Genomic DNA, 22,307 nt, shown 5'->3' with positions numbered 1-22,307 from the left:
CCGCTGAGTAAAAAAAATTCCAGATACTTGAGAATTTTACTGTCCTCCAATCAACACGCTTAAAAAATTTGTCGTACGACAAATGTCGTACCAACCCAAGGCTAATATTACATTTGTCACACGACAAATTTTTCAAGCGCGTTGATTGGCTGCTGAGTAAAAAAATGTCTAGATACTCGAGAATTTTACTATCCCGCAGCCAATCAACACGCTTAAAAAATTTATTGTACGACAAATGTAAGTAGCCTGAGAAGAATGATCGACTGGCTCTTGCGCTCCATAGAATAAGCTTGAAGATAACTTGCATAGATCGGTCAGGATAGCTAAGCAGCCAAGATGAATGCTGAATCGGTAATCTAGAGGTATCCGCCGTCGGCGAAGACTGGATTACATCATTTTAGATAATATCGGAAATTGAGGTTTCGCATCGCGCACAGGCAACCAGCACCACGCGGCCCGTTCGCGGCCAATAGTCGCGGATGTCGGGAGCCGCGGCGGCGCGGCGCTGCGCGGCGCGCGACTCCGGCTATGCGTGCTGCGAGCCTCGCGGTGTCTATCCGGTGTCTTCGGCACGCGCGTGCCGAATCCGCGCCAGTCTGCGCGCTCTCTCGGCCTCGGCGGAGCGCGTCCGCGCCAATTCCTCCTCCGACGTGACAGCGGCCCGCGCGAAGCGGGGCGATTTAGCCGATCTTGGCGTAACCGCGAGGCGAAAGTGTTAAAGCCCCGCGCGGAAAACGGGAGGCGGCCGCGAGTGAAGAGACGGCGCGAGCGAAGGTGTAACTCGTGGATTTAAATAAAGAAGCCCGAGCGCGAGCGCGCCCTGAGCGAGCGAGCGAGCTCGAAAAATCGCGGCCAACTGGGTTAACGCAAAAATTTCGCCACATCCCGGGGCCGTGTGCGCCGATTGCGAGCAGCCGCTCCAGTGTGTCCGCGTGTGCGTGACGGCCCGGCGTGGCGCGCGAGCGCGCGCACACACGTGCACGCCGCCGCTCGTTTAGCGGTCAACATAGACGGAAAGGGGGGGGCGGCGAGAGGACAAGGGGTGAGGGAGGGTGGTCTATCGTTGGTGGCAGCGAGAGAGGGGGGGGGGTAGCGGAAAGAGCGGAGGCTCTTAGACGCGAGCGCGAGAGGGGAGGACTCTTCGTCCCGGAGAGGTGCTGGACGAGGACGGCGGGGAGGACGAGGAGGCGCCCCGTGACAACTGGGTGACGGCTGCGTGGATATACGCCGCTCGTGATGCAAGGTGCTTTCCTACGCGATAAGTGGTGACGTCGGCAGAAGCGCGAGAGCATTTCGCGGCGACTCCTCGCCGCCTGTCGCGAGGCGTGCGCGCGTGTTTTCCCTCTCGCGGCGGAGAGACCGGCTGGACCTCGCGGGACGAACGGAGGGGAAGAGTGAGTGAGGAGCGGTGCGGAGGGAAGAGGAAATTCGGAGCACCGCGGGATGGACGCCCGTGAGATAACGCACGCGCGATAACGCGGCGGCAGACGTGCGGCGCGCGATCCTCGGCCGCGATTTTTAAGGCCACCTGGAGGCGGCCCCTCCGCGAGCCGGGACATCTCGGCGTGCGATTCGCTATCTCGATTCTCGAGCGGATTCCTCGGAGAGTTGGGGAAAATTGACGGGGGGCGAGGAGTACGAGACTTGGACGGAGTCGGCGTTTGAACAATAGAGCCGCCGGGGGGGTACGTGCCGAATGGTGGTGACACATCCGCGTGCGCGGAATCGGCCGGCGAGAACGGCCAGGGCTCGTCAACACCGGGTGTTTTCATCGGTCGAACTGCTGACGAGGATTCGCGAGCGGGTCTCGCGCGGAAAGTTCGCGTCGGCGAATGCCGATTACGTGCTCGGGTTACGATTCCCCGCAGCAGTCATGGGAGCGATCGTCGGCGAGCGTCGTAGCGAGGAGTCGTCGAGACTGAGCGCCCTGTGGAGTCGGACTACGCCTACGGTGACGTTCGCGCGAACGTGAGGGTGCCGTCGAGGGTGTCGTTGTCCGCGAGTGCGAGTGCGAGAGCGGAGGGAAGAGAAGGTCTTCGATGATGGAGAAACGGAGCGCGCGGTAAGCCTCGGAGCGAGATCGCGTTTTACGATCGCGAGACGTCGCGCCGACGACGTTTCCAAGCGCAGCCTCGCGCGACGTGAAACTGAGACGATACAGTCCACATAAGTGCAATTTAAACGGAGCGATGCGTCGACATTTTCACAGCGTCGACCTGGCCATTTCCGAAGCGATATACGGCGGAGATTGTTCTTTTACGGTTTCTTATCGAGCGACGGAGCGACGTTATCTAGCGCGGAGAAAGGATTAAGTCAATACGGCGTCGCGATTTTTTTTTCACGAAATTAGCGTACGCGGGTTTTTTACGACGCGGCGATTAATCGTGGCGTCGATTTCCTTTTCCGCGCGTTACTTATCGCTTGCCCTCCCCGAGCGGATTATTTGCCCATCCACTTAGCGCTCTTCGTCTCGTCAGTTGTTTTTTACGACAGCCACTTGTACAGCCAAAGATTGTCGGTTTAGTCGGCAATTTTCTCGATCGATGCCTCTCGTCGGTTCTTTCCTTCTCTTTTTTTTTCTCTTCTTTTCTCTCGGCTCCGCATCGCGAAACGCACTTGCGGCGTTGACGTCGGCGTAGAACCGGCTCCGTCGAAAATGTCCGATTATTCTATCAAGGCGGTTCAAGGCCGCACTTTCGATCAATCGCCGCCCGTCCCGAATGTTGCGTTATTACGCGTTTGTCGCATTAACGGCCTGTGGTGCAACGCGCTGGCTCGCTCCCCTCGAGCGAGACGCCTCTGAGGAATCGACCGGCCGACTCCTCTCGATAACATTTGCGCAGAACGCGCGGGCTGTCTCTCCAATTCTTGACAATACACCGAGAGCATTGTTGACCGTTTTGTTGAATGAAACAGTAGAATGAAATTTAGTTGACTCAATTGAATTTCTTGCCTGGGCAAAGAGAATCTTTCAATACAACAACGAAATTTAGTAGGGCAATTTGGTTACATCAGCACAAATTTGGTTGTAAACATGCGCAGAATCCCTTTATAATATTCAACTAAACGATTTAGCTCACAAAAAGATTTAATATCGCCAGTAGTTCAAAACCAATGATGTGTAATTTTTAAAACTACCTACACTGGCCAATGTTTTTATTTAAAACGTTGGCCGGTGTAGGTTGTCGCTTTGTTGTAGGTGTAACTTTGAAAAGGGTTCAAATCTGGGGCCGAAACGTGGTTTTCTTTTTAAATAAAAACATTGGCCAGTGTAGGTCGTTTTAAAAATGACACAAACGATTTAGTTCACGCAACAAATGTAATTATTTAGGACGTGATGGGATGGACGAATTCGTTATCTCAATCATAAAATTGTGTTCAGATAAACGACTCGTGGAAACAAAATAGTTTGTCGTTGCAACATTTAATTTCTTTTCGGCAACATATTTTCCGTTTTATACAACCAAGTTACATTCAACGCAACGATTTAATCAAATTATTTCGTTTCATTCAACAAAACGGGGCTCTTAGAACGCGAACAGTTTTTATCAATCGCCAATTTGCTAAGAGGACGCGCGTTCCCAAGACTGAAATTTTTGCCGGACAAGGTGCTTCGGTTCGCGCTGCTGTTATCAGATCGCCTACACCGAGATAGGGCATGAGCAGAAAGATTGTCGTAAGTATTTACGATTTCGTAGTATGACGCAAGTCGGTGTCGGACGTGAACGCACAAAGAATCGTCGTAGACGTATGTCGCCTTGCGATGCGATAAATGCGACATACGTCCGCGACGATTCTTTGTGCCGTTGACTTCCGACGCTGACTTACGTCATACTACGAAATCGCTAATACTTACGACAATCGTTTGCGACGATTCTTTGTACGCTGACTTCCGACACCGACTTAAATCTTACGACATAATCGTAAATACTTACGACAATCGCACGGCGACATACGTCTGCGACGATTCTTTGTGCGTTGACTTCCGACACCGATTTAAGTCTTAGGACAGAATCGTAAGTACTTACGACGATTGCAAGGTAACATACGTTTGCGACGATTCTTTGTACGTTGACTTCCGACACCGACTTAAGTCTTACGACAGAATCGTAAATACTTACGACAATCGAAAGGCGACATAGTCTGCGACGATTCTTTGTGCGTTGACTTCCGACACCGACTTAGGTTTTCCGATAAAATCGTAAATACTTACGACAATCGCGAGACGACATATGGTACGTCTGCGACGATTCTTTGTACGTTGACTTCCAACACCGACTTAAATCTTAGACAGAATCGCAAATACTTACGACAATCGTGTGCAACGATTTCCATCACCGACTTAAGTCTTACGACAATCTTTCTGCTCAGGCTCACACGTGGAGGAAAGTCCTCTATTATGAGACAGGTTCCTGATATGAGATAGTGGGGTTTCTGTTAAATTAGCAAGCATCATCTATTGGTTCCACCATGAATGTATTGCTCTTGAAGTCTGTTTGGTGGAAAATTGATTGTTAGATCGTGTAATCGTCGCGAAAAAAGGCTTGTGATTGATTTGGACGTGAAAACCTGCTGTCGTAAAAGCTTAACTCATAATAGGAGACTTTTCTATCTGTACGACCGAAGGCATATGTTTCAGAGCTTTCCTGTTTGCCACTCCATTGCTAGGAATTTTTGCCTTATTAGTGTAATTTGTTGACGATTCTGTTTCACCAGACGCACATTTCGCGTCAATATTTTACGCGTTGCCACTGTGCGTCGTCGCCGCCGACACGTACGAGCGGAGTGGACTTAAAAAAATCCCTTTTACGTGCATTTCTTAGCAAGGTTATCGACATGGACGCGCTCGAAATAGATGCGGCCGTACACATTTTGTTTCGCGTGTTTCGGCGAACGACACCGTTGCGTGTTTGGCAGTCAATGAGTATGTATTTTTAGCCGATAAAATCGGCAGACAGACGAAGCCTGCGCGCGCGCGCGAAGCTTTTGCATAAAATCACCACTGATAAGCCGATGAGCCCGCCATTAACCGTCCTAGGTTAAAAATGCCGGCGTTTCCGCGATTGATAAAATTTTCGCCGCCCGAAATACCGTATGTATCGACGCCGCGTGACGCGGCGATGCGATGTCAATACCACGTAATTCGCTGCGATCGGATATTCGCGTTGGCTACATCAATTAGCGCCAAGTGTCTTCGCGATCATCAATCTCTCGACATATTTTCTGGCTTTATCAAACTGTTATTAAAGAACGGCGCGCTTGTGCCGTTTCGAGCGCGCTATTTTCGCGCATAAATTATCGCGTAATCTTGTTGATGATCGATCACTAATAGACGCTTCGTTAATTCAGACGACGTACAACAACACGCTGAACGACTGTTTGTTCGATACGGTGGAAACGATATTCGCGCGCGCGTGCGCGCGCCTTTTCTGAAGATAGTGAAATTATTTCCGCTATGCTAACGAGATGCTGCCGCAATCCGACGTTTATGACAGGCTCGCTTAATCAATTCGCGATCGTTTTTTAACGCTCGTCGCACGCATTCGTTTCCGCGAGCGGGCACGAGCGAAGCGCTGCGCTCTCGGTCGGTCTAATTTAGTCTCTCTCTCTCTTTTTTTCCCTCTACCGCGACATTGCGACGGTGATGTTTTTTTATGAATCTGGGTCGAGGTAATTAGGGCAAGAATGTTATCTTGAGTTTGTACTCTTAAGATATATTAATGCTATCTCTTTTTCGTCATTCATCACGCGTTTCACATGGCGAGCGAAGTGCGGCGCGGTGGTTTCTGACAAGAAAGGCAGGCAAACTTGTGCTGCATTTATATTCAAGCCGCCTGTGATATTGCGACACTGCCGAAAGTGCATTATTCAGCGAAAAATTTAAAAGCTGACGAGAGGTTTGACTTCGTACACTAAGTACTAATTTCTTTATTATGAGCAGGTGCCGGGAAAGAGGGAAAATGGTATTAAATTACGAGCGAGTTAATTTTACATTGCTGCTAATTGCCGCGTTAAATTTTTCTGTTATTTGCCAATAAAAGGTCTATCGAATTGGTGGCGATCGGCGAAAATTTTTAATGACTTCTCGCGAATCTGTGAAAAGTCAACTTTTTAATAAATTCGAGGAATTCAAAAACTTGTGAGGCAACGAGGAAAAGAATAGCGCTTATTACTTACACGTTAAATAATGATTCATTCGGACACGGCAATGTTATAAATCTTAATAATACTTTGACACGTAAAAGTTTTGCAATGGGCTTTCTCCGGTCGTTAGTTCGCACGAGATATTTCGTCGAGGAGAGTGGTCGATCGATTCGCCTTCGGATGATTGTAATTTCGTCGTCGGGATTACAAGCCGATAAGCGGCTGTCGTTAAACGTTAACGCAATAATTGGAGGAAAGGCGTAACCCGATGGCAAAACTCGCCGGGATGACATCCGCAGTGCGCGTTTGTCTTAAACACACGCAGGTGGATCCGCGTATCGGTCGTCGCTTATCGGCTAACGAGGTTTAAACTGCGGTATATTATGCGCCGGACGTTTACGAGTCCCCGTCCGATTTTTTTGCCGCGTCGTGCCGAAATCCGAAACCGATTATAAAGTGACGTAAGAATCGCCCGATACAAGTTACTGTCGATCTTTCGAATTTAACAGCCGCCGATCGCCGCCGCGGAGAAATAATCTTTTTGCGGACGTCCTTCTCGCCGATAATGCAAGTCGACGTCGATATTTATTCGTATTCTTGCCACAAAATTACGCCTCTTTCACATCCCGCTCGTATGCGAGCCGTTCCGGGAATTACATATTTTTCCTCCGTCGCTTCATCCTTCGTGCTATTTTTCCAGCTTCTATTTTGCAGTTTAATATTATTCCCGTTATTACTTTTTAATATTTACATATTTTATAACGTACCTGGAGTTTGTTAAAGGGCGGCGATCGCCTCGAAAGAGTAACAAGGTGATATTGAAGAAAAACAAATCCTTTATACCTTCGGTATTGCAGAATTTGAAAAATTGTCAAATGCTATACGTTAGACGTGCATCCGAAGAAACAACGTTCAGGAATTCTATATTTCTCAGTGTAAACCAATTTTCCTTTTACCGATGAAATTTCTCAGTTCGTATCGCTTTTCGAGGCAGTTGATTTGTTTACGCAGAAAATAAACTTCGAGTTTGATTCCACCAATTTCTACCAATATCTCAACCTGTAAACATTTTCTAAAGAACTCTTTTGGTACAGTATAATGTAATTCACATTAAAAAAGTAAACTGCAAAGAGATGCACGAAATATATAATTTTAACAATCATATTGATCCATGTACAACAATGCTACGTGCATTTATCTTTATTTTCAGCGCTTAAAATGAAACGGGCATACAAATTGCCCGCGTACATTCACGGAGAAAGAGCGAAAGGAACGGAAGAGACGGTGAAAGAAAAAGAGTGCGCTAGGTTTATTTAGAAAGAACCCGGTCTCGTTGTTAGCGGGGATTCATACGTGGCCAAAAGAGAAAAAAAAGAGCGCGCGCGCGCTAACCAGAAATGTGATGCAATGTCGTCTAATTTACGATGCAGTAACCCATACACTTTACAACTCGTTAATTGCGTTATCGGCATACCGATAAATTAACGGCCGCGAGAGAGTCGCGGACGTAACGCATTTATCAAAGCGCCGTATCCATCCCGCTGAAACGGTCGCGCCGTATCCCATTATCGCTCGTCGAATCGCGGATAAAAATCGTATAATCTGCAATTTCCACACTACAATCGCGGATGTTTTTTTTTCCTGCGCGCCGTTTAAGATCCGCAAAATCTGCGTGCCGCGCGATTACGTAAAGCGGGTAAACAAGCGACTTGGTGCGTGGAGCTACGCAAGCTATTATCTCAGGCAAGAGTCTTGATACGAGACACAATGTTCGATTGACTCGCTCGCCGAGTGTACAGGGTGTCCTAGAATAGCCGTACGTTTCGACGGATGATGTATTGGACGGATGAGTAATGGAGAAAATTTCTTCTTCCTCATGTATTACCCCCCTCACGGAAAAATATATATATTTCAGAAAGTAGGTAGATAATATATGGTGGTAATATATTTCATACTTTTGGTATATACAAATTCTACTAAAAGAATTGTATATAATATTATATCTGTCAAAAATATACTAAAAATGTATGTGAAATATATGAACAATATTTAAATTATATTTTTATAATTTCGCAACAACGCTCTTCGCTGCCGCGATCGCACGTTTCTCGTATTTAAAAATCACCCAACAGCACGAATTTGTCGATATCTAACACTCAAAAAGACAAATTGGTGTGCTCTTGTTCATTGCCATCTATGTGAAAACACCCTTAAATATAGCATTTGTCAAGGGCTCTTATCTTAACTCTCTATTGTTCAAAGAACGCCTGCTCGGTGCAAAACAATTGTATCGTTACACTCTGAGGTGTCTCTTAAAAGATTTCGCATATTTAACGTTTGATATAACATGTTTAATTTATTGAAAATTAATCCGCGCCGAATGATGGCCTTTTTAAAATTCTAGTATCTAGAGGTCCGTAATTAGAATTGACATTTAGTACGAAAGGATTATTTAATTGTCGCGGAATATGAGCGCGCGCGCGGTCTCCGTTGGACGAGGACGAAATCGGAATTCTGGGACTCGACGCTAATCGCGAACGGAGATCGGCGTTTGATAGAACCGGGCAATTTCGGGATACCTTCTACGTCTCGCCGTACAGCGCTCATTATTGCGCGCGCGATTATCTATTATCTTTAGGCATTTTGTTAGCGACCGATTCCCCGGTTTATTATAACGCTGCCCCGGCCGTGTGCCGCCATAAAGGAATTTTATTGATTCGGGGGAAACGAACCGAAAAGGCATGCACAAAGGGCGAAGGGAGGCGCGCGCCGTCGCTCGCGCGACGATAAACCCGGCGGCGGGCGGCCGCGCGGCGAGTGTGAGGAAAAAAGACGATCTCAAGGAATCGCGCACGCTGCATTGCGCCGCCGGGAGTAGTCCAAGGCATTATTTCGAGTCGCTCTTGCGTCCCCGCGTATTTATAGCGGCCCCGGTAAATCCAATTTCGATAAAGGAAGAGAGAACGAGCGCGCGCGCGAGAGGGCTCGAGCAGCGCGAAAGTCCAGAAGGCGCGCGCCCTGAAGAGCCGTTAAGCTTCGATATTAAGCTGAAGCTTAATATCGAGCGAATTAAGCCGCGCCTTGGACGTTCCGCCAGACTTTAACCATTTATTTTATCTCTCCCTTCCCCCCCCCCCCCCCCGAGGGTCCATTACGTTACGCCGTTTCCGTATTACTGTGTGAAATACGGCGTTAGCTCGACACGACTGCTAACATATTTCTGCGAAATTCGAGAGGCTGAATTTCAACTACACTTTTTATCTCTCTTAGGTCCGGTTGCACCAACGCCGCTTGACGTTAACCTTAGCTTGATTCACTCTTTGTCTCTTTCTAAGGGAAACAGAAAGAGACGAAGAGTGAATCAAGCTGAAGTTAAAGGTAGGCGACATTGGTGCAACCGGGCCTTAAGGACTTTCTTTGCATTTTTGTAAATGCGACCGAGAGAATCGAGAATTTTTCAGCGATAGTCGAAAAAGTTAAAGGAATTGTTAAGAGATCCCTCAGCAATCGGCGAACTCCTTCAGTCATCTTTTTTACCGACACAGTCAAATATAGTAGTAAATAAAGTTTTTGCGTTTGGTAATTCTTTTCATTAGCTTTTATGCACAAAGTAATACCGGGATAAGTTGCGGACTGCATAGCAGAACATTTTCATACTTAAAACACGCAGTTCAAAAGTCTGATAAAAAAGATGTTGGTATTTGAAATATTTAATTCGCTATGCGGTCCGCAACGTATCCTCGCGTTACTTTGTGCATAAAAGCTAATGAAAGCAATTACAAGAGCAAAAATTATATTTGACTGCGTCGGTAAAAAAGATGGCTGAGGGATCCCTTAAGGCTTTCAGCGCGGTCCCATCGACAATGCGTGGTCTCGCCGAGTCTCCCCCTCCTCAGTAATGCCGGGCCTCTGCGCCCTGTGTAAAGACCTTATTATTGATTCCGAGTTCACCGAGGATTACGTATCCCCGTCTCGAGCTTCCATCGATTTCGAGGCGAACGAGCCGCGCGACAATATGAAAAGTAGGAGAAATGTCAGCGGCGACGTATACATATATACGCGGCGGAGAAGCGGTGTGCGTACACGCACCGAGTCGGTGTGGATAGACCCAAAGAGTGGGAGAGGAGTGGAGGAATCGCACGCGCGGCTCTCGGTCCACGTGCAGCGAATTAGTCGAACGGGAGTCCCGATTATTTGAAGACGAGTCGTCTTCGCGACGAGATGAAATTTTCCGAGAGGTATCCCCGGCGAAGGACAGGGTACGGTGATATACTTGATACACGTTTCGTCCCTTCCTTGTCCCTTATCAACACTTTAGATGACAGTTCGAAAGGCGTTGAGTTCCTTCGAAGCCGAGACTCTCTCGGCGACGACTCGAGACGTTTGCATAATTTCGGATCCGGCAAAACGCCCGATTTCGCGGATTAAAGACAGAAACGTTTGTAGACTCTTTTTTTGTAGACTTTTATCTCGACGACGTTCGACGTGTACCGCTGCGCTTAAAGATTTCTCACTTTTCCGTACGTCTGTGTATGGTACTTCTGTATCTAATTGTGATTGCGCTTTTGTTGCAGGCCTGGCCCGTGTGAATTGCAAGACCCGTTGTGGGTCAAAATGAGTGCGATTACTGGCGGCATTACCAAGAAAAGAAAGAAATCAGATGCGAAGCCTCAGTCGCAGATGTGAGTATCAATCTCCTGGTTCTTGTTCCTTCTCGCGGCACATGCTCGGATCCCGTAATCTCGATGGTACAATGGGTGATAAATACTCGCGTTTCGTACTACATATTTGGTACATATCAGTGAATAAAGATTCTTAGCGTCGTTCAATTTAATTCTTCAGAAATACTAATATACAAAAAGGGAAAAAGAGATTATTATATTAGACGTATGACAAAAATGTGCGATGTCAAGTCCTTTCCTTATTATATTTTTGCATTATTTATCGCACAAATCATTTATTATTGTGTAATATGATTTTGTTACGTAATTAGTGGTTTTAATGTTACAATAATAACGAGTTACAAATAACATGACGAAAGCACATGCTGAAATTCATATTTTATGATTAGTGATTTTTCATTAATGGAAAAAGAAATTAAGAGGAATATTAGTGTTCGAGTTTGTTTTTTTAATGATCGTTCAACGTTGTTTATTGGAAAAGTCGACAAGTACCATCAAAATCTTTTTGTTTTAATATGCTTTAGTGAAACTAAATTTATATCTCAAAATAATGGAAGAGGGATATAAAGGAGGAAAATAGCGAGGCAGTGGAAAGATAAAAAACTGCCTTAACAGACTCGAAAGTTAAATTTGACGAAGCACGAAACGTGACAACTCTGGATTCGAATTAATTAACTCTGGATTAATTGTGAATTTTTATTAAGGGGCATGTGTTCAAAATATCAACTGAGGCATGTGATTTTGAAGTTTGAAAATCCATGATTTAAAGGCTCGGCAATGCGTAATACACGCCATAATCCGTTGCCACCCAATTTACTAAAGAGCTTATCGTTCCGATCGAATTATTAATGATAAATACAAACGCGCGCGCCTGTGAGTTTTTGAACGTCCGTTACTGATTGAACGGGCTTTAATGTCAAAGTAATGTTTGGTCAGTGTCGCGCACGAATAAAATTTTACTAAATTATCGCATAAATTTCATCTTTATTTGTGTTTGCGCGTGATACGGAAAATTTTACCATTGTTTCAGTAACAGTTTTGTAATATATTAGTATTATTAATGCGCTATTGTATTGTTTAATTTTACCTTACCATCGATAATCAAATGTTGGCGGTGATTATTCTCATCTTCTTGCAAAATCTTAGTAAAAATTAATTGACCAGAAAAAGCCAACGAATGAAATATTTGCATAAAATTGTTATTAATATATTTAAATCGAAAATTTATTTTTGAAACGGTGTCGTATATAAAAATGTCAGAAAGCTATTAAACTCGCTACGAGATCTGATGATATTTATATACTCGTTTTAGTCTAACAATCGATATGCACTTTGGCGTAAATACTAAGAATAATAATTTTGGAAAAAAAGTACTTTTCACTTTTCTAGATAATATATTTTTACGAACAAAGAAAGTAACAAAAAGTAATCTGTATTAAGCTAACACTCCGCTTTCATAATCTCATTTTAATTGACATCTTATAATTTTGCATCGTCCACGAGAAGAGATTTAGAGTTCTCTAAAGAATATTACATTCTTAAAAAAAATTACATTCTTTGTATTATGGGGGTAAAGTTTAGGGTTCTCAAGTTTTTCGTATTTTTAATGTGTAAAAATTAACTTGCTGAAGTCACATGTCGCTTTTACTCCCGGTTTTAATCCTGGTTGATTTTCGTCGTTTTGTCGCGAGCACGTTGCAAGATACCAACTGGCAAGACAGCTTAAGATTGCAGTGGCAGAGTAGCAAAGCGAGAGTCACTGCTGGACCGACGTGACGTCACGCAAGGTCAACTGAACGTTTCAATGGGACAAAAAGAATTGGTTCAACATTTAAAGAAGAAATTATTCTGTTTTATAAAGTTGTGAAATCTTTCCGCATGTTCTTGTACCTCGCTAATGTTCCACAGCATTTTTGTTACTTGCACAGCGCGTAGAATTTTCAAGCCTGCAGTTTTAATAACGAACTTTTTGATCAAGTTAGGATTTACGTCTTCTCGAGTAAAACACGCGAGTTACAACTAATTGACCACATTTTTGAGAGTGATTTAAATTCGAGTCTCGTTTTTACTGTATTTTTATTCGATGTTTAAATACTAGGACATGTTTAGAATTCAAAAGATTGCAACGATACCATCGAAGTTCTTTCGAGGAGAAGCCAGCTCGAAATCAGGAATCTCTTATTAAAATTATGTAAAAGCGTGTAAAAAAAGTAAGCATGGCAAACTGTGTCAGAGCAGATTTACGATTACACTGAAGAACTTGATATTTTTGTTATCGCGATTGCGAACATTCGTTGATGCGATAAAATCGGGGAAAACCAGTCAGGAAAACAATAGCGACATATTTTGATATTTTATTGTTTTTACTGTAACTAATAAATATAAATAATATAATATTATGTTAAGAAAGACATTTGTTTTATCTTATTAATTAGAAAACTTGCTATGTAGGAAGTTATAATTTGATAGACTATGAAATAGTAACAAACAGATGTAATGTGATTGATAGCACTTTATTCTTCGAGTTTTAGACAACAACTTTTTAACATTTATATTTCTCGATAAATGTTTGAAAAAACAAAATTGTGTCGCATTTTACAAACTTGGAATATTTGTTTCTTTCGTATCGACGTATTTTAGAAAAGATTTTAATATTTAAAAAATTTGTTACATAACGAAATGTATTTTCTCTTTATTTAAACACTTATGTTTAACCACTTGGAGAACTGTGGCTGTCATTCCCTTCTAGAATAAAATATTCAATTCTGCGTTTCGATTGTTTACAGTAACAAGTGCCTTAATGAAAAAAGACGACGGACCCAAGAGAACTTGTACATCGATGAGCTTGCCGAGCTGATTTCCGCAACGGACATGAGCTCTGGGAAGAGTGACAAATGCATGATCCTTCGCAAAGCCGTCACTCAGGTAAGAAGACAGATTTTTCTCGCTTCCCTTGAATATGATTGATAACAGCGTCGTTGGAACATAACGATATTTATCGTCAGTACCGTCTTTTTTTCTCCTTGGAAATAAGATGTCATATCAGTGACAAGTTTAGGAGATCAAGAGTCATAGGTCGGTATTCATAGTCGATTCTTACCATATTTGAAAATCATCTTAAGTGTTGTCTTAAGAGGCTAATACGGCTCTGTAATTGGTTAAAAACACATTAAGAGTATAATTAAGATGATCTTAAATATAAGAACGAACTATGAATATCGGCCATAGAATTACACAGTAAATATTATTACCCAAGCAGAAATTTTAGTAGGGTCCTGATAGGATCCTAATAAAGATGCCTTAATGCCTGGTCAGGCACTCATCAGGCAGCCCTGACAGGGCCCTGACCGTAAATGTAACGTCGAGAATTAAAATTGCCTGATCAGGTTTTCCTTATCACTTTGTTGCGCCTTACAGTTTTTAATATGGGGTGGGGTATCAATAGGCTTCCTATTAAAAAATTCAATTTGTTAAACTAATTGTGTTAAATTACGTAATCATCAAAATTATTCAGGTTATTGAGGTTTATCCATGATCCAGACAAGTCACTCTCGCATCATATCGGCTCGCCTTTTATACTAATACGGGACAATTTTTACTTACGAGAAAAACTAACGCGCGGTCGCCACGTCGCGGCAGTATGTGGTACTAGTGCTATCTATTCAGGAGGGAATCAGGCGTACCGGATCAGGCACATGTCAGGGATTTCTTACTAGGGCATTCCTTACTTCCTCCCTATCGGGCCCTGACCATACACAAGCCATGCATGAATTTATTTCTATTAAACACCTATAAGCAAACATTTAAAACAAGATAAACATTGTAGTACCTTAGATATATCTTAAAATTTTACGACGATTATCAATGTATACAATAAGAAATTACTTTTCATATTAATATAATTTAATCCCTTAAATAAACTCTTTAAATTATAAATAAAAAATTGTATAGCGATAAAAATTCAGTGGATCTACTTTAAATACGCCGAAATAATATGCCAAAAGGGATTTAAATCTTGGAATTAAATTGTTAATGAAATGGCACAAAGTGCTATTTAAAACACTCACGTTCACGTGCGCGAAATTAATATACATTTTTATCGTCCCCTCGGTTCGTAAAATTAAAGATAACTGCTCGATGTTAAGGCAAAATGGCGATTTTATGATCGTCAAAGGACACTTTGTAGCCTCTTTTACTCGAAGTTGTGTAATAAAAATTTTTTTTAGATCGGTGATATTATTTATATACAATATTTATATAAAATAATACTATTTTCATAGTTGTTCGTAATTTGTCCTACGCGTAGCATTTTATCTCTCTGTTCGCCGACAGGACACACGAGGTCATTTTGTATAATTTAGGTAGACAGATAACAATAAATAATCCCCCAACAGAAGACGGTCGGAGAGAATCTCGTCGTCTGCCAGTATTTTGCGTCGGAAAAATTGATCCACGGATATTAAATGTTGATCGGCGTTGTTTTCGAATCGCGAGGACGTATCCATACAAGGATGATAAAATATTTTGGGAAAGCACTCAGGATTATTGAGATTTGTAGAGCGAGCGGATATCTCACAAAGGTCGCCCTGTTTTACAGATGACACATATACCTATATCGATCTAGACGAAAGAAAGAGCGACGGCATTTTCGAAAGCGACATTACATCGTCGCTACTTAATGAGCATTTCGCGTTTAACATAAAAAAGAACGATCGTTTTTAACAAGCTCCGCTACTTCGGCGGACCTCGACACTCTTCGCTAGCCGATTCTTTCTTTGCGTTACGAAATATCAGTAAAGTGAATCTCCGCGTTTATATGTTTATGCTGTACAATTTTTTTGGATAATGTAGCCTTTATTTTTACAAGCAAAGAAAATATGAGGCGATATTTTTTCGCAATAAACTTAGAATAAAATATTTAGACACTGCCACCCTGTCACGGCTCTTAGTCCTTTATTTCTTGAAAAGAAAATATATTTTTTTATTAATAAAAATAAATCTTTTATGATTTTTATATTGCAGACGTGTATGTAGATTTTCTAAAATGTCCATTGTCGGTAGAAAGACGTGCATATTGGGTTCAAATTCCTGAGGAATATCCAATATTGTATTTGGGTCAATTTTATTTGCTTGTCCTTAATCTGAAGTTATAACAATTATTGCCAATTGCGATTAACGGTCACTGATATATCACGAACATCACCGACACAGCACTGATACGATACTGATACGTCACGAATATATGTAAGTGGACTTTTACTGTGAAATTGAATAGACCTATGGCATTGAATGACAACAAAAGATAAAGTAAAAATAAAGACGGTTTAGTCTGACCTTTTTTGTGAGAACATTCTCTGAACAGCCAAGGAAAATTTAAAGGTGCGTTGCACAATACATCTTTGAGGCGCTGGTTTCCCCGATTTTCCCTATATTCCTTAACTCTATTTATAGATTTTTTAATTATGTAGAAGCATCAAATGTAAAATCATTAAATTAATTATGTAAATATCAACATAGAAAATTTACATAATTTATGATATTAAATTGAATTTCAAGTTTTATACCTCGTATTTTACAAAAACTATGTCTACAATCTTGAAGAAATTGTCGACATTTTTAGCGAATGTTTCTTTCAAATCTCTCGCAAGCTTTTAATTTTGGTTGTAAATAGCGTGGCAAATGTCTCCTGAGACAACGCCGGACGATTATAGTACAGACATTCCTATTTCTGTTGTTCGGTTAAAAAATTGCGGCCTTGTCGCTTAATTTCCAACAGTGTACAATTCGATAATTAATCGGTAATTACCTACTTGGTCTCGAGTGAACATTTTTCTGAAGGCATATTAAAATGCAATTGAAGTCTTATTGTTATCTGATGTATTGGCGAAATTTTCGTCGTATTCGCGAGATTTAGCATTTCCTGAATTTTCAAATATTCCATCGTATTGCAAAGTAAAATAAATATTACGCGTATATTTATGATATAAAATGACATCCGAGCTAATTTATCTATTTTTGTATATAGCAAATTAGTGCTCTTTACATTATTTCTTAATTTATGTAATTTAGTATCTTATTAATCGAACGTTAAATTAAAACTTTGTTGAAACCAGATATCATTAGAATTTAATGAAAAGTAAGAACAGGTACCCAGGTAGAAAATCTATCTCAAGTTGCCGAGATTAAGTACAGGGCTTAGATTGAAAAGTCCAGTTTAAAATATCCGTTTAGGTTTAGAATTCACCATAGAAATTTACCTTGACTTTACCGAGAGAAAAATAATCGGGAAACCTACATAGTTCCTTGATTGCCACTGACAGATTTTTCCCAAAATAAATATGAAACTAGGGGATTCAGATTAAATAATCTAGCTTTAAATATCCGCAATAGATCCAAAATATCTATAATGCTAAAATTTATCTTAAAAAATAGTTTTTCCCAAGATAAAATTTACGTACTATATAATATAAATAAACGGATCTATCCGATTAAATTGTATATTCGGTGAAAAATGTCATCGGTTTTTTAATCAAATTTTATTGGTAACTGCATTTTTCATCGGATAAATTTCATCGGATGTGTCCATAATTTAATAGGAAAACGCAATCGGAAAAATTAACCATCGGAAACACTAATTGGTTTATCCGATGAAAATTTTTCTTAGTGTACACATAATTAAATATAAGTGCGTCAGTTTTGTTTATAAAGCAAATAAAGTAAATTGTCTTTTTAATTAATGTGGTCACAATTGTAGTTTTGACACAGTTAAGATATTGAGCGACATCGAAGATACATGGACGTCCTCATTGTTGAGGAAATTATTACGATTAAATGTAATCGGATAATCTAATTACATAATAACAAATGGATATATCCGATCAAATTGTATATTCAGTAACTAATGTGACCGGTTTTTCGATCAAATTTCATCGGATAAATTTCATCGGATGTATTTATAATGTAATCGGAAAAATTGACAGTCGGAAACACTATTTAATTGGTTTATCCGATGGAAATTTTTCTCAGCAAGAACTATTAGAAAAAAACTCGGAACTCTTATTAATTAGTGATGTTCCACGAAATAAGACGCCAGCTTCACACACACACCGAAGCCAAAGAAATACTATATCTGATACAAATATATTGTTTGAGTAGCGCTATATCAAGCATCGCGCATTGTGCAGATGTTGACATCTGTTGCCATCGTGTAGCTAATTCGACGTCTCGTTTCCGAACTGTTCAAACGGCCGCACCAGGTCTGCAATAAAGAAAGATTCACACTATCATTAAAAAAATTCTTTTAAACAGCACAAAATGTGTAAAACGACATATACCAAGTCGTGATTTTAAACTGAATAGATTAGGAATTTGAAATCCGCTTTTCCACAAATGTTCATAGTGTTGTTATTTAAGTCTAAAAATGAAAAGTCTTAATCACCATGTGAAGCTGTCACCTAACCTAACCACAATAACTTCTAAAGCGATATGTTTAATTTCTCTTCGTTATTTATATAAGGTCGTGAACCGGTGGCTTTGTTTTTACGCGTGTGTAATCTTATAAAGTCAATTTCTAATTGCTCCGGAATAAAAAATTGAATACCAATACCAAAAATACCAATATCTTTTTCATTAGACTTTTGAACTGAGTATTTTAAGTATGAAAATGTTCTGTTATGCGATCCGCAACGTATCCTGGCATTTCTTTGTGCATAAAAGCTAATAAAAACAATTACAAGCGCAAAAGCTACATTCGAATATATCGGTAAAAAACATGACTTTGGGATCTTCTTCGACGAAAAAAGATAACTGGATTTTTATTTTTCGGAATAGACTGATTTCAAACCCCTTCCTTACCAATATCAACCGGAGCTTAGAGAATGATCGGAAACAAAAGGAGGTCACCACACATATGTTATTAGTTTTCAACAGTCTTTGACTTAAAACACAAGAGAAGCGAATGCAATTTATACAACGTATAGTAAGCCAATTTGGTGTTTTACCCTATCGATCGGAATGTCCCTAGAAAATATCATATGCGCACGAACCGCTCATGTGAGGATCACACCATCGAACCGTTGCACGTTCGAAGGTGTGATCGTAACAATCACAATCGAAACTGATTACGTTGTGAAAATTGTTGACCAGTCACAGTCAAAACTGATTCCGTTGTGAAAATTCTTGATTGTGATAGATCGATTTACTTATGGCTGTTATGCTTGCGTATTAAAACTTCTGTTGTGCAATGGCCTTAACCGATTTCGCTCGCAGTTCGTATGCTATTGTGGGTACTCAGCAGAGGCATAAATGCTCTCTTTGCGCGATAACTTTATACGATGAAAACTATTTACGTACCCACATCCTAATGCTTTGTATTGTCTAAATCGAGGGGGAAACCGCTGACCAAAATCTTGTACACCAATGCCCACTAATGCCCAGTGGGTATTACATTATCTTATTTTACGTTATTTATCTTGTGTTATTTTATTTTATCTTTATAATGCTCCACCTAATGCCCCAAAAATACCTAGTAATGCCCAGTAATGCCGCAAATCTGTACACCACAATGCCCTCAGCGGTTTTCCCTCGGTCTAAATACAATCACCCTAAAACCCTGAGCCTAAAAACTGAAAAACAAATTGTTCGATAAATACTAAAGTCATCAATATTATTATGTCTTTTTACCATTATTAGTATTATCAGGTATTATTTATGAACAAGCGCTGACTTCTGAAATTTCCCTTATCGGGAAAATATGTGGGACGAAGGCCGGGTCGAACCAAGAACCCTATCGTTGCGAATAATTTGTTTTAGCACAGAGCTACGCGACGTCCCACATGGGATTTACATGACAGTCTAAACTCGCGTGCATAAGAAACCTGTTATACATCTATAATTGTGCGTATAATAATTTTGAAATTACGTATACACTTTATATATCTAATTGGATACGTTCTTTATATTTATACTCGTACATGGTGTTATATGTATAATACCCGCCTCACCTCTAAAGCCAACGGTACACGATACTATTTTTTCCCTACCGGATTACTTACGAGAGCCAATCAGGATTCAGCTTTGAGTCACCTGATTGAGAACTCTGCATTCTGATTGGCTCTCGTAAGTAATCCAGTAGGAAAAATAGTATTGTTTACCGTTGGCTTTATTGGCGGATAGAGCGGGCTAGACTGAGTCGAAAAGTCCTTTACCATTTTGCAATTTTTGCAATAGTTAACGAGTTATTAATTATTAAAAATCGCAGTCTTAGTGATGAGGCGGGTATTACACAACACCTTATATATAAATAATGTGTATATAGACTTATCGCGCTTTTTTCGCCAGAGAATTATTAGTCTAATTGAATTATCGCAAGAGCGAGCCGATCGTGTGTTAAAGCGAATAGAATTTGGAAGCAAACGAAGTGATACGTGTAGTCGCATCGGCGGGATGTAATTTTGCATCTTATACCTGATTCAGCCGAGTCTAGCGCTCTCTTGGCGATAGTTAACTCGCTTTTGTACAACCCCGGCCGCTTTTCGGGGTCTATTTTATCTTGGCGGAAATTTGGTTTGATTTTCAGCCTGTTATTATCTCTAATAATCGCGCCATTTATTCCGCTCGAAAGGTTGAACACGCAATTACGGGTGTATTTCTTTCTAAACCGATACGCGATTAATTCGCTAACGATACGCACCGATAATTACAGGTCCCGGGCCCCTTTGTTAAGTCGTGCTCTCGCGCTAAACAGACGAAGCAGCAGTTGCATAACGGCTGCTAAGGGCTCTTAAGTCATTGGCGATGTAGTGAGCGAACCCAGCTTGCGGTACGAATTATTCGTATTCTTCGGAATGTTTTGGAACTCTAGATTCGAGGTTTCAATTAAATTTTCCACTCTGAGCACTATTTTTGCACTAAAATGAAAGCAGTATTGCTGAGCACCGGGAACATTTGGACATTTTCAATACCTTTGCACACAAAGGACTCTTGGTTTATCTTATCAATAGTGTAACGCAGGACAGGTAGAATGGCAGACAGTGCGTATCACTCACGTCTGATGCGAGGTGGAGGGACACAGGGTTCGGCTACACCGATATAGACCGACCTCACTGTCTCCGATTAACTTTAAAATTAGGTTGAGGTATCAGTTTTAAGCTTCGCAGAGGCGCCGGAGATGTTGAGATCGGCTCTATGTGTTTTGTTTAGTGAATTACGTCCAGTGATAAGAGCTCCCACATCCCACGATTTATTAGTATTTACATGCACTGAGAAAAATGTCCATCGGATAAACCAATTAAAGTGTTTTCGATGGATAATTTTTCCGATTAAATTATGGATATATCTCATGAAATTCAGTTACCGATGAAATTCGATCGAAACAACCGATCATATTTTCCATCGGATATACAATTTAATCGGATATACATCTGTTTGTTATTATGTATATACAATAATTGGATTATGCGATTAAATTGTAAAGTCCTCTACCATTTTACAATTTTCGCAATAGTTAACGAGATATTAATTATTAAAAATCCCTGTCTTAGCCCGGCCTACTGCCCACGTAGCCATTCCCGTGTCTCGTAAACAACTCCCCGCGCGCTTGAATTGGCACCTCTGTGAACCTGACACCCGATTTTTCGAAAAAAATTTTTAATAGCCAATATGGTGGCCTTTTTAACTAAACTAAACTAATTGAAAGACGTACCGCGTATAGAACTACATTATACATACTTGACCTAAAATAGGTAAAACACGTGCGCCACGACTCGTGGCGAGTACGAACTTGACGTGTCAACATACCCCAAAGCTAGTAAAATTTTTTCGGATCGTATATATACAGGATGTTAATAAATCATCGCATTGGCGGTGTACCGTCGGATAGCGCGCGAAAATCTAAGAAAAATGCCGTTTGTTACAAGTCGATCCGATCATTACGTTCCGAGTAATTAATTATTGAAAATTAATAATTTGAGCCAATCAGCGCGCGAGCCGTATACACCGAGCCGCCAGCGCGCGCGGACGCATACACCGAGCGGAGGGTTAGACGGCCGAGCGTGCCCATCGCGTGCGCTTCTTCTCCTGTCCGTTGGGCTCGCGCGCTGATTGGACCAAATTATTAATTTTCAATAATTACTCGGAACGTAATGATCGACTTGTAACAAACGGCATTTTTCTTAGATTTTCGCGTGCTATCCGACTGTATACTGCCAATGCGATGATTTATTAACATCCTGTATAAAATACAATGTAAATAATATTATTGAAAAGTTCATTAAAATGTCAACTAAATACATTTTTGAACTGATAGCAATTAACATAAAATTATTCTACGTTTATCAATAATATAAAGAAATTTAGGAGATTGTGAAAATCTACTTGCTTAAGAATATAAGTTAACGTCATTATTTCATAACTGTTGTTTATAGTAAAGTGCAATTTACATCATATGTGTTGAAAATGGTTTTGCACTCCCCACTTGCTTAA

The 22,307-nt window shown here is 41.1% G+C and overlaps 1 protein-coding gene across 8 annotated transcripts in view; it reads left to right on the top strand.

Annotated features, from left to right (window-relative positions):
- Positions 1-22,307, top strand: part of LOC105562067 (nuclear receptor coactivator 2) — a 166,579-nt gene that overhangs the window by 103,579 nt on the left and 40,693 nt on the right. For 7 of the 8 annotated variants that reach the window (XM_012012582.1, XM_012012580.1, XM_012012581.1 and 4 more), the window contains 2 exons: positions 10,719-10,826; positions 13,613-13,751. In XM_012012582.1, coding sequence (XP_011867972.1) covers positions 10,719-10,826; positions 13,613-13,751 — 247 coding nt within the window. Of the gene's footprint in view, positions 1-1,574; positions 2,063-10,718; positions 10,827-13,612; positions 13,752-22,307 lie in introns of those variants that run through there. The other variant, XM_012012578.1, reaches the window with a different exon arrangement.

Source organism: Vollenhovia emeryi, unplaced genomic scaffold (assembly GCF_000949405.1).
Source record: "Vollenhovia emeryi isolate VEMERY1.0 unplaced genomic scaffold, V.emery_V1.0 DF939196.1, whole genome shotgun sequence".
Lineage (NCBI taxonomy): Eukaryota > Metazoa > Arthropoda > Insecta > Hymenoptera > Formicidae > Vollenhovia > Vollenhovia emeryi.
Note: the sequence above shows the minus strand (reverse complement) of the source record. Positions and strands in the feature narration are given on the sequence as shown.